Below are 12,769 nucleotides of genomic sequence, written 5' to 3' on the forward strand. Positions count from 1 at the left end.
AAAACCGTCTGCCGGGTCAATTTTCCCGCCCGTTTGCAGGGACGGATGCCGCGTGTCAAGCTTCGATTGGAGACCCAGGACCAATCCCGCGTTCACCGTGGATCTCGCCACGTCAGTATTCGTGCGTGGTCCGTGGAGTGAGGACCCCAAAACCGATGATTACAAGGGACCGAGGGTAACAAATGAGATTAACGAGGAGTAATTAGTACTAATGATAGTTAAATTGGAGGTCGGGGGATAAAAGCCTAATTGTGCAGTTGTACTAGGTACAGCTGTTAAATCTTCTGGCGAGCTGCTGTGCAGTTCCTGTGAGCACAGTAAGTTCTGAAGCCTTAGCGTGGTCTCGTCTTATCTCTTCCTCCTTGGCGCCCAGCGTCAGTATTCCTTCTACTAAGTCTCAGGGTTTTCGCTCCTTTTAAGCTTGGGGAGCTCGGGTCTACGTTTCTTCTTACCGTTTCTGTTTTTGCCTTGCGTAGAGTGGCACTAAACGCAAGAGAGAATTCTTTAGTTTTTGTCTTTCCTCCTCATAGCTTGACTCCCGCCAGATTCGTTTCCTTCAGCAGTCCTTAAGATCTGTTGTCTTATTGCTTCCTCCCAACACTGCAATCTTTTTCTTTCAATGGTTCCCCCAAACTAGCAAGTCAATTATAGCAGTAAGCGTTCATATCATCAGGGTATGGGTAGTATGGGCGGAGGAGCAGGAGGAGGATTAGGACTGTGCGTTGGATCTGGTGTGAGTGGTTTTGCTTTGAAGGCAGCCATGGAGAAGGATAAGGTCGACTGGCAGAGTGTGTGGGCAGTAGAGGACGCAGCTTCCTTCTCCTCAACTCCTTCCGAGTCCCCTGCTATTTCGGCTGAGAGCGAAGAAGGTGAGTGTGAGGACTACATATCTGGCCTGGCTGAACATGTAGCTCAGTCCATGCTGGAAGAAGATGAAGAAAGCTCTGGGGCTAAAGTGCCCTGTGTTTTGGAAGGGTCAAAATCAGCTTGGACTGCCCAGGTATTCGCAGTCCCTCTGCTGGATAATATATGATGCAGGTGATTTTTAAAAATTGATTTGTGTTATTTTGTATTTAAATCCGTCTGATTTTCGCATGGCTTCCAGAAGGCGTCCTTGTCCACCTCTCCTCAGTCTACCTTGGCTGGAATCGGTGGTTGGAACTGGGACTTCAGCCCAGCTGCGAGCTCCGGGGGTTTGTCTTCTGGAGTTTCCTCACCTCCTACACCTGTGGCTGTTTCTGAAGCGCAAGAAGATGATGCCTTGGATCTGCTCTACGCCGAGCTCTTGCGTTTAAAAATGGAAGACAAGATGAAAACCAGCCAGGTGCAGCACTGTCAACTGCTGCAGCAACAGCAACAGCAGTATCAAAAGCTCTTGTTGAAGATAAGGCAGGCTCCCGTCGCATCCCCAAATCTTACGTCTTCCGATGGTTTAACGAAGGGCAAAGGCTGTAGTTTGTTTCCAGCTTGCTCTTCTCCGCTCAAAGGCTTATCTTCGGGGTCGCCTTCGGCAGTTAGCAGCTATCAGAGGGGGAGGGCAAGAAACGAAGAGCAAAACCAGGTCAGTAATTTAGCTCCCAAAGCTGCAATGAAACATGTTAAGCATAATAATCGTGATTAGTTCTGAGATTAATTCAGCAGTCGTAATTAAAAAGAAAAATGTTTTTGTATGTTCTGGGCAGGTCCGTACACGCAAGCAAGTTGGCGCCGTTTGGGGTGGACCAGCTCTGCAGCAACACCAGCAGAGCAATGGTGGGAGCAGAAATGGCAGACAAAGGAGTTGGTGTTTCATGGACAATGAGCAGTCACACTATCATCACTTTTCGTTGAATTCAAGCCAGCGACAAGCCATGAACGGATCTGGAATGCGGGCCGTTTTCTTGGGCACCCCGGGCTCCAGAGAGTCGGGAGGTACAGGGGTCTTCCTGCCCCGCAGGATAGGCAGTGGCCCAGACATTAAACGAAAGCCAGGTCAGGAAACCCCTCTCTCCTTTGACTTTGCCATAGCATCTTGGCCAGTGAGCTAAATGCCTTTTACCATGATTCTGTTTTCTAAATAGTCCCCTCTTTGCTCTCAGCTTGCTCCACTGTCCTCTTGCCGTCCCGCATCGTTCAAGCCTTGAATTTGAACGTGGAGGACACCCTTTCCTGTCCTATTCCCTCACCTACTACCACCATTCGTAGAGGTAATATAACCTAATTATACCCAATTTCAGAAATATGCAAGTTAAATGAAGCGTTTGCTTTCAGGTACTAATTATTCCTTTTCTCTGCAGATGTCTCCTCTGCAACCCCAGCTTGGCGCCCAAACTCAAGTCCATTGGAGAGAGCGGACGCCACAAATGACTGGTCCCCCTCCCTACACCCGCCTTCATGCTCTACTCTTCAAGAAGTTGCTCCAAATATAAGCCTTCCAACGGAGTGGACATATTAACCCAACCAATTTATCCAAAATATATACTCCTAATAACATTGATTATTAGCAGCTGCCAAGAGTATATGTAAATAGTAATAGCTCTAACCCTGTTCCTATCAAGCTATTTACTACTATTATTATGTGTCCAGTACTTGAGTCACACTCTCTTGAGTCACACTCTGCATTGAAATAACGGGTTACGGGATCACTTGCAACGGCTGCGGCTGCTGGAGTTGCCGTGTCGCTCCCGGGCATTTTGTTTCTGCATACACAATAAGGCCTGGCCTACCACGAAAAGATTAATGTAATATGCGATTTCTGCCAAAAAAAAAAATGAAGGGGCCGGCCTTGGGGAGGATGGTGCGTTGCCGTCCTTGGATGCGGCCAAATTAAAGGCGCTTTCATTTTGTGCTGGTACCCTTTTTTTTTGAATCGTTCCGGTTTGACGTAAAGTGCCTTCCCCCCTCTCAAATAAACTCGGCCGTCTTTACCACCGAGCCGTGTTGTGCTGCAACTCATCTCTATCACAGCTTTTACCAGCTTTCCCTCGTTTTTATTTCCTTCTCTTTGTCTTCCTCTTCTTTTCCCCACAAGAGGAGCTTTGTACGATGCCTTAATTATCTTTAGTTAATTGAAAAATTTCCTTGTAAATTATGTTTCTCCGTCGTTATCGTCGTTCGTTGCGCAAATTGTATCTTAGTTTTTTGATTAATTTAAGACAAACGTTTGGATCTAAGGGACTGTAGTGACTGTTCCCATGACATGCAATTAGTCGCCCATGAATGTGTAAGTGGGTCTCTCTGCCACTAACGTGGATCTCACAGTCCTGGGACAGTGTTATAAAACCTGGAATGGAGGGTTCCGGAAAATGTAATAATTGTTCAGCTCGTTTAGGATGCTTTTCTCAAATCATACAAACGAAAAAATTGCTGTTGTACAAAGAAAATGCTTGTTCAAAATTGTTAAAAGGTCAAAAAAATTAGGCTTTTTTTAGTGTATTTATGTCCATTACTTGAAAAAGAGCATTATTTCACATTGTTGCAAATTGGGTTTTTTAATTGACTTTAAAAGATACCCAGGCTAGGACAACAGGGCTTTGAGTCGTAGGTAAGTTTTGATCATTTGTGGTCCCCATCGTACTTAATTTTCAAAGGTCGCTAACGTACATTGACTATGAAATATTGTCTTTAACCCAGAAATTTATGTACCCTCAAATTATAGATGAAAGATTTAAATTTAAAGGCTTAAAATTATGAGTCCCAAATAAAAATACATGCAAATTCAATGAATGTGCTTCTATTTTTTAAATGATGAGTGTCAGCCTCATTATTTCAATATCCTTATGGGAACCTTGCGTACCCGGAACATTTTTGGCCAGTATGTTTATTTCCATTACTTGAAAAGGAGCGTTATTTCAGATTGTTGAAAATTGGGTTTTTTAATTGACCTTGCAAGATACCCAAGCTTGGGTATGGGGCTTTGAGTTGTAGGTAAGTCTTGGTCATATATGGTCCCCATCGTACTTAATTTTCCAAGGTAACTAACATACATTGACTATGAAATATTGTCTTCAACCCACAAATTTTTTTATGAACCCTCAATCTACAGGTTAAAGATTTAAATTTAGAGGCTTAAAATTATGAGTGCTAAATGAAAATACATGCAAATTCAATGAATGTGCTTTCTAATTTTTAAATGATGTGAGTGTTAGTTTGATTCTTTCAAGATCCTTACGGGGAACCTTGAGTACTGGGAACTCTTTTTTGGTAAGCTTTATGAAGGGGTCCATTTCATTTTATTTTTCACTTTTTGGGCCATTGTACACTCTTCATTTTTCCATTTTGGACCCTTTATTTAAGAATTGGCAAGCTTTGATTCGTTATGAAAATTAAAACTTTGGAAGAGGTAAAATAGTTATAAAAAATGTATTTCATTAAAGTGCACGGGAAAAATGCTTTTGGAATAATAGGAAAACTGTCGTGGTGATGTGATGTGCAAGGTTTTTTAAAGATTGGTGAAGATATACAATTCAAACCCCACATTGAAAATGCAATACGAATTGAAATGGTTCAATAGAAGTGCACTCTCAATTCACAAATTTGACTTTGTACTGATTGAATATACTAGAATGAAGGCATTTAATTAGCCAAACAAGAGAGTTCACCCTTTAAATGTGGCACCTGTGTGGCATCCTAGGTTTGTCCCTCGCCTCAGCCCCCTCTCTCCCCTTCTCTTAATGCTCGCTTTCCTCCCATCCTAGAAATGCTACACAATAGTTGAGGCCTTCCCTTATCCCTATCGTGACCCTCAAAAGAAGAAAAGAGGATTAAAACCCTTCCACCACCAGATTGCATGAACGCCCTTGTCCAAGTCGTGTATAGAGAGAGAGAGAGAGAGAGAGAGAGAGAGAGAGAGAGAGAGAGGAAAGTTTAGTGCATTCAAGATGAAGGGATTCTTTGGACCCCCCTTCCCTAGAGTTGACTTGTGATAATAGAGTCTACAAGGTTGCTTTTTGAGGGGAATCACACTTGTTTTTGGGCATTTGTCCTGTTGTTTTACAACCACTTTTTAAATTCACTGACATCCTTGGAGGGCAAACAAACATGTGATATCGTCATTTTGACGGGCAAAAGAAAAAATGTCAAAAAAATCGGGCCCTTATAATTTAGGTACATTATAAATTTTTTAAGCCTCAATAAATTATACACTTGCTTGTCTGAGTTGTCCCAAGACTCCCAACTTTTCAAATGAAATGAATCAATGGTTGGGAACTAACAATAAATCCTTCAAATTTTGAGCTAAATCTCTATTAATTTCATATAGGCTCGGTTGGCCATGTGACAGTGTGTACTGGGTAAACATTAAAGATCTAGAATTACTATGAGCACTGAGTCGTATATTGAAGTCTCGGCCAGCCTACAACAGTTACAAGTTACTAGTCCCCCAACCCGTCCTCCGGACAAGAGAGGTTTAGATACCATAGGGTAGCACTTAAATTTGAAGACCATTTTAGCAGTCATGGACGACTTTGAAGAAAGCATCAAAATTGGCATACTTGTATATCAAGGCACCATGCTTTGCAAATATATCCACAAAGGGAGATCCTCAAGCGCTCCGTTTTCTTTATACAAAGCACCAAACTTGGCATTCATAGACACGTGGAGAGAGATGTGTCCTCTTTTATATATAGTAAGAAGTGGCGTGACCCATCTTCGATGGTGGGAAGTAGCTATTTAATAAAACATAAAATTAAAAATAGACTCGTAAGTTGCCACCAAATCTATCCAAATTTATTAAATAGCTACTTCCCACCATCTTTGATGGTGGGAAGTAGCTATTTAATAAAACATAAAATTAAAAATAGACTCGTAAGTTGCCACCAAATCTATCCAAATATAACCTCATAAGGATTCCCCCTTAGGTAGACAATCTTCATGCAATGGAGTTAACAGAATGTCTCAATGATCTCATAGAAAGGCCCATGCTACCATTATGAATAATATGTGGCTCTCTCTCTCTCTCTCTCTCTCTCTCTCTCTCTCTCACACACACACCACACACACACACATAGAGAGAGAGAGAGAGAGAGAGAGAGAGAGAGAGAGAGAGAGAGAGAGAGAGAGAGGAAAGTTTAGTGCATTCAAGATGAAGGGATTCTTTGGACCCCCCTTCCCTAGAGTTGACTTGTGATAATAGAGTCTACAAGGTTGCTTTTTGAGGGGAATCACACTTGTTTTTGGGCATTTGTCGTGTTGTTTACAACCACTTTTTAAATTCACTGTCATCCTTGGAGGGGCAAACAAACATGCGATATCATCATTTTGATAGGCAAAAGAAAATGTCAATAAAATCGGGCCCTTATAATTTAGGTATATTATAATTTTTTTAAGCCTCAATAAATTATACACTTGCTTGTCTGAGTTGTCCCAAGACTCCCAACTTTTCAAGTGAAATGAATCAATGGTTAGGGAACTAACAAAAAATCCTTCAAATTTTGAGCTAAATCTCATATAGGCTCGGTTGGCCATGTGACAATGTGTACTGGGTAAACATTAAAGATCTAGAATTACTATGAGCACTCAGTCGTATATTGGAGTCTCGGCCAACCTGCAACAGTTACAAGTTACTAGTCCCCCAACCCGTCCTCCGGACAGGAGAGGTTTGGATATCATAGAGTAGGACTTAAAATTGAAGACCATTTTAGCAGTCATGGACGACTTTGAAGAAAGCATCAAAATTGGCATACTTGTATATCACGGCACCATGCTTTGCATATATATCCAAAAAAGGGAGATCCTCAAGCACTTTGTTTTCTTTGAACAAAGCACCAAACTTGGCATTCATAGTCACATGGAGAGAGATGTGCCCTCTTTTATATATAGTAAGAAGTGCCGTGACCCATCTTCGATGGTGGGAAGAAGTAGCCATTTAATAAAACATAAAATTAAAAATAGACTCCTAAGCTTCCACCAAATCTATCCAAATATAACCTCATAAGGATTCCCCCTTCGGTAGACAATCTTCATGCAATGGAGTTAACAGAATGTCTCAATGATCTCATAGAAAGGCCCATGCTACCATTATGAATAATATGTGGCTCTCTCTCTCTCTCTCACACACACATGCACACACACACACACACACACACACATCAGATTGCATGAATGCCCTTGTCCAAGTTGTGCTAGAAAGAGAGAGAGAGAGAGAGAGAGAGAGAGAGAGAGAGAGAGAGAGAGCTCTCTCTCACACACACACACATCAGATTGCATGAATGCCCTTGTCCAAGCCGTGCTAGAGAGAGAGAGAGAGAGAGAGAGAGAGAGAGAGAGAGAGAGAGAGAGAGAGAGAGAGAGAGAGAGAGAGGAAAGTTTAGTGCATTCAAGATGAAGGGATTCTTTGGAGCCACCTTCCTTAGAGTTGACTGTGATAATAGAGTCTACAAGGTTTCTTTTGGAGGGGAATCACACTTGTTTTTGGGCATTTGTCTCATTGTTTACCACCACTTTTTAATATTCATTGTCATCCTTGAAGGGCAAACAAACATGTGATATTGTCATTTTGACGGGCAAAAGAAAAAATGTCAATAAAATCGGGCCCTTATAATTTAGGTATATTATAATTTTTTTAAGCCTCAATAAATTATACACTTGCTTGTCTGAGTTGTCCCAAGACTCCCAACTTTTCAAGTGAAATGAATCAATGGTTAGGGAACTAACAATAAATCCTTCAAATTTTGAGCTAAATCTCCTTTAATTTCATATAGGCTCGGTTGGCTATGTGACAGTGTGTATTGGGTAAACATTTAAAATCTAGAATTACTATAAGCACTCAGTCGTATACAGGAGTCTCGGCCAGCCTACAACAATTACAAGTTACTAGTCCCCCAACCCGTCCTCCGGCCGGATAGGAGAGGTTTGGATACCATAGAGTAGCCCTGAATTTGACGAGCATTTTAGCAGTCATGGACGACTTTGAAGAAAGCATCAGAATTGGCATACTTGTATATCAAGGCACCATGCTTTGCATATATATCGACAAAGGAAGATCCTTAAGCACTTTGTTTTCTTTGAACAAAGCACCAAACTTGGCATTCATAGACACATGGAGAGAGATGTGTCCTCTTTTATATATAGTAAGAAGTGGCGTGACCCGTCTTCGATGGTGGGAAGTAGCAATTTAATAAAACATAAAATTAAAAATAGACTCCTAAGCTGCCACCAAATCTATCCAAATATAACCTCATAAGGATTCCCCCTTAGGTAGACAATCTTCATGCAATGGAGTTAACAGAATGTCTCAATGATCTCATAGAAAGGCCCATGCTACCATTATGAATAATATGTGGCTCTCTCTTTCTCTCTCTCTCTCTCTCTCTCTCTCTCTCACACACACACACACACACACACACACACACACATCAGATTGCATGAATGCCCTTGTCCAAGCCGTGCTAGAGAGAGAGAGAGAGAGAGAGAGAGAGAGAGAGAGAGAGAGAGAGGAAAGTTTAGTGCATTGAAGATGAAGGGATTCTTTGGACCCCCTTCCCTACAGTTCTCTGTGATAATAGAGTCTACAAGGTTGCTTTTTAAGAGGAATCACACTTGTTTTTGGGCATTTGTCCTGTTGTTTACAACCACTTTTTAAATTCACTGTCATCCTTGGAGGGCAAACAAACATGTGATATCGTCATTTTGACGGGCATAAGAAAAAATGTCAATAAAATTGGGCCCTTATAGTTTAGGTATATTATAATTCTTTAAGCCTCAAAAAATTTTACACTTGGTTGTGTGAGTTGTCCCAAGACTCCCAACTTTTCAAGTGAAATGAATCAATGTTCAAATTTTGAGCTAAATCTCCTTTAAATTCATATAGGCTCGGTTGGCTATGTGACAGTGTGTACTGGGTAAACATTAAAGATCTAGAATTACTATGAGCATTGAGTCGTATACTATGAGCATTGAATCGTATACTAGAGTCTCGGCCAGCCTATTACAGTTACAAGTTACTAGTCCCCCAACCCGTCCTCCGGACAGGAGAGGTTTGGATACCATAGAGTAGGCCTTAAATTTGAAGACCATTTTAGGAGTCATGGTGGACGAATTTAAAGAAAGCATCAAAATTGGCATACTTGTATATCAAGGCACCATGCTTTGCAAATATATCCACAAAGGGAGATCCTCAAGCACTTCATTTTCTTTGAACAAAGCACCAAACTTGGCATTCATAGACAAATAGAGAGAGATTTGTCCTCTTTTATATATAGTATGAAGTGGCGTGACCCATCTTCGATGGTTGGAAGTAACCATTTAATGAAACAAAGGGAGATCCTCAAGCACTTCATTTTCTTTGAACAAAGCACCAAACTTGGCATTCATAGACAAATAGAGAGAGATTTGTCCTCTTTTATATATAGTATGAAGTGGCGTGACCCATCTTCGATGGTTGGAAGTAACCATTTAGAGAGAGGAAATTTTAGTGCATTCAAGATGAAGGGATTCTTTGGACCCCCCTTCCCTAGAGTTGACTGTGATAATAGAGTCTACAAGGTTGCTTTTTGAGGGGAATCACACTTGTTTTTGGGCATTTGTCCTATCCTTTACAACCACTTTTTAAATTCACTGTCATCCTTGGAGGGCAAACAAACATGTGATATCGTCATTTTGATGGGCAAAACAAAAAATTTCAATAAAATTGGGCCCTTATAATTTAGGTATATTATAAAATTTTTAGGCCTTAATAAATTATACACTTACTTGTCTGAGTTGTCCCAAGACTCCCAACTTTTCAAGTGAAATGAATCAATGGTTAGGAACTAATAATAAATCCTTTAAATTTTGAGCTAAATCTCCTTTAATTTCATATAGGCTCGGTTGGCTATGTGACAGTGTGTAGTGGGTAAACATTAAAGATCTAGAATTACTATGAGCACTGAGTTCGTATACTAGAGTCTCAGCCAACCTGCCAACAGTTACAAGCTACTAGTCCCCCAACCCCTCCTCTGGACAGGAGAGGTTTGGATACCATAGAGTAGGCCTTAAATTTTAAGACCCTTTTAGTAGTCATGGGTGACTTTGAAGAAAGCATCAAAATTGGCATACTTGTATATCAAGGCACCATGCTTTGCATAAATATCCACAAAGGGAGATCCTCAAGCACTTCGTTTTCTTTGAACAAAGCACCAAACTTGGCATTCATAGACACATGGAGAGAGATGTGTCCTCTTTTATATATAGTAAGAAGTGGCGTGACCCATCTTCAATGGTGGGAAGTAGCCATTTAATGAAACATAAAATTAAAAATAGACTCCTAAGCTGCCACCAAATCTATCCAAATATAACCTCATATAAGGATTCCCCGTTAGGTAGACAATCTTCATGCAATTGAGTTAATAGAATGTCTCAATGATCTCATAGAAAGGCCCATTCCACCATTATGAATAATATGTGGCTCTCTCTCTCTCTCTCTCTCTCTCTCACACACACACACACACACACACACACACACACACACACACACACACATACACACACATCAGATTGCATGAATGCCCTTGTTCAAGCCGTGTTAGAGAGAGAGAGAGAGAGAGAGAGAGAGAGAGAGAGAGAGAGAGAGAGAGAGAGAGGAAAGTTTAGTGCATTCAAGATGAAGGGATTCTTTGGACCCCCTTCCCTAGAGTTGACTGTGATAATAGAGTCTACAAGGTTGCTTTTTGAGGGGAATCACACTTTTTTTTGGGCATTGGTCCTGTTGTTTACAACCAATTTTTAAATTCACTGTTATCCTTGGAGGGCAAACAAACATGTGATATCGTCATTTTGACTTGCAAAAGAAAAAATGTCAATAAAATCGGGCCCTTATAATTAAGGTATCCTATGATTTTTTTAAGCCTCAATAAATTCTACACTTGCTTGTCTGAGTTGTCCCAAGACTCCCAACTTTTCAAGTGAAATGAATCAATGGTTAGAAAACTAACAATAAATTGTTCAAATTTTGAGCTAAATCTCCTTTAATTTCATATAGGCTCGGTTGGCTATGTGACAGTGTGTACTAGGTAAACATTAAAGATCTAGAATTACTATGAGCATTGAGTCGTATACTAGAGTCTCGGCCAGCCTATTACAGTTACAAGTTACTAGTCCCCCAACCCGTCCTCCGGACAGGAGAGGTTTGGATACCATAGAGTAGGCCTTAAATTTGAAGACCATTTTAGGAGTCATGGTGGACGAATTTAAAGAAAGCATCAAAATTGGCATACTTGTATATCAAGGCACCATGCTTTGCAAATATATCCACAAAGGGAGATCCTCAAGCACTTCATTTTCTTTGAACAAAGCACCAAACTTGGCATTCATAGACAAATAGAGAGAGATTTGTCCTCTTTTATATATAGTATGAAGTGGCGTGACCCATCTTCGATGGTTGGAAGTAGCCATTTAATGAAACATAAAATTAAAAATAGACTCCTAAGCTGCCACCAAATCTATCCAAATATAACCTCATAAGGATTCCCCCTTAGGTAGACAATCTTCATGCAATGGAGTTAACAGAATGTCTCAATGAATGCCCTTGCTAGAGAGAGAGAGAGAGAGAGAGAGAGAGAGAGAGAGAGAGGAAAGTTTAGTACATTCAAGATAAGGGGATTCTTTGGACCCCCCTTCCCTAGAGTTGACTGCGAGATAATAGAGTCTACAAGGTTGCTTTTTGAGGGGAATCAGACTCGTTTTTGGGCATTTGTCCTGTTGTTTACAACCACTTTTTAAATTCACTGTCATCCTTGGAGGGCAAACAAACATGTGATATCGTCATTTTGACGGGCAAAAGAAAAAATGTCAATAAAACCAGGCCCTTATAATTTAGGTATATTGTAATTTTTTAAGCCTCAATAAATTATACACTTGCTTGTGTGAGTTGTCCCAAGACTCCCAAATTTTCAAGTGAAATGAATCAGTGGTTAGGGAACTAACAATAAATCCTTCAACTTTTAAGCTAAATCTCCTTTAATTTCATATAGGCTCAGTTGACTATGTGACAGTGTGTACTGGGGGTAAACATTAAAGTTCTAGAATTACTATGAGCACTGAGTCGTATACTGGAGTCTCAACCAGCCTACAACACCTACAAGTTACTAGTCCCCCAACCCGTCCTCCGAACACGAGAGGTTTGGATACCATAGAGTAGGCCTTAAATTTGAAGACCATTCTAGCAGTCATGGACGACTTTGAAGAAAGCATCAGAATTGGCCTACTAGTATATCAAGGCACCATGCTTTGCATATATATCAACAAAGGGAGATCCTCAAGCACTTCGTTTTCTTTGAACAAAGCACCAAGCTTGGCATTCATCATAGACACATGGAGAGAGATGTGTCCTCTTTTATATATAGTAAGAAGTGGCGTGACCCATCTTCAAGGGTGGGAAGTAGCCATTTAATAAAACATAAAATTAAAAATAGACTCCTAAGCTGCCACCAAATCTATCCAAATATAACCTTATAAGGATTCCCCCTTAGGTAGAAAATCTTCATGCAATGGAGTTAACAGAATGTCTCAATGATCTCATAGAAAGGCCCATGCTACCATTATGAATAATATGTGGCTCTCTCTCTCTCTCTCTCTCTCTCTCTCTCTCTCTCTCTCTCTCTCTCACTCACACACACACACACACACATTAGATTGCATGAATGCCCTTGTCCAAGCCGTGCTAGACACACAGAGAGAGAGAGAGAGAGAGAGAGAGGAAATTTTAGTGCATTCAAGATGCAGGGATTCTTTGGACCCCCCTTCCCTAGAGTTGACTGTGATAATAGAGTCTACAAGGTTGTTTTTTGAGGGGAATCACACTTGTTTTTGGGCA

General features: G+C 40.7%; 1 protein-coding gene across 2 annotated transcripts; it reads left to right on the forward strand.

The window, feature by feature from the left end:
* The first annotated feature begins 253 nt into the window (after positions 1-253).
* LOC147622439 (uncharacterized) lies at positions 254-3,067 on the forward strand. 2 transcript variants are annotated; one of them, XM_086822010.1, is made up of 5 exons: positions 254-1,000; positions 1,106-1,561; positions 1,683-1,971; positions 2,079-2,186; positions 2,277-3,067. In XM_086822010.1, exons 1-5 carry the CDS (start codon positions 677-679, stop codon positions 2,432-2,434), a joined length of 1,335 nt encoding a protein of 444 aa, XP_086678136.1. In that variant the 5' UTR covers positions 254-676; the 3' UTR covers positions 2,435-3,067. The 2 variants fall into 2 exon arrangements, with proteins under 2 accessions (XP_086678136.1, XP_086678137.1); XM_086822011.1 differs by having other exon boundaries at positions 264-1,000; positions 1,109-1,561.
* Positions 3,068-12,769: the final 9,702 nt, after the last annotated feature.

This window comes from Cibotium barometz, chromosome 28 (genome assembly GCF_041138505.1).
Source record: "Cibotium barometz isolate CiBa-2024 chromosome 28, ASM4113850v1, whole genome shotgun sequence".
Taxonomy (NCBI): Eukaryota; Viridiplantae; Streptophyta; class Polypodiopsida; order Cyatheales; family Cibotiaceae; genus Cibotium; species Cibotium barometz.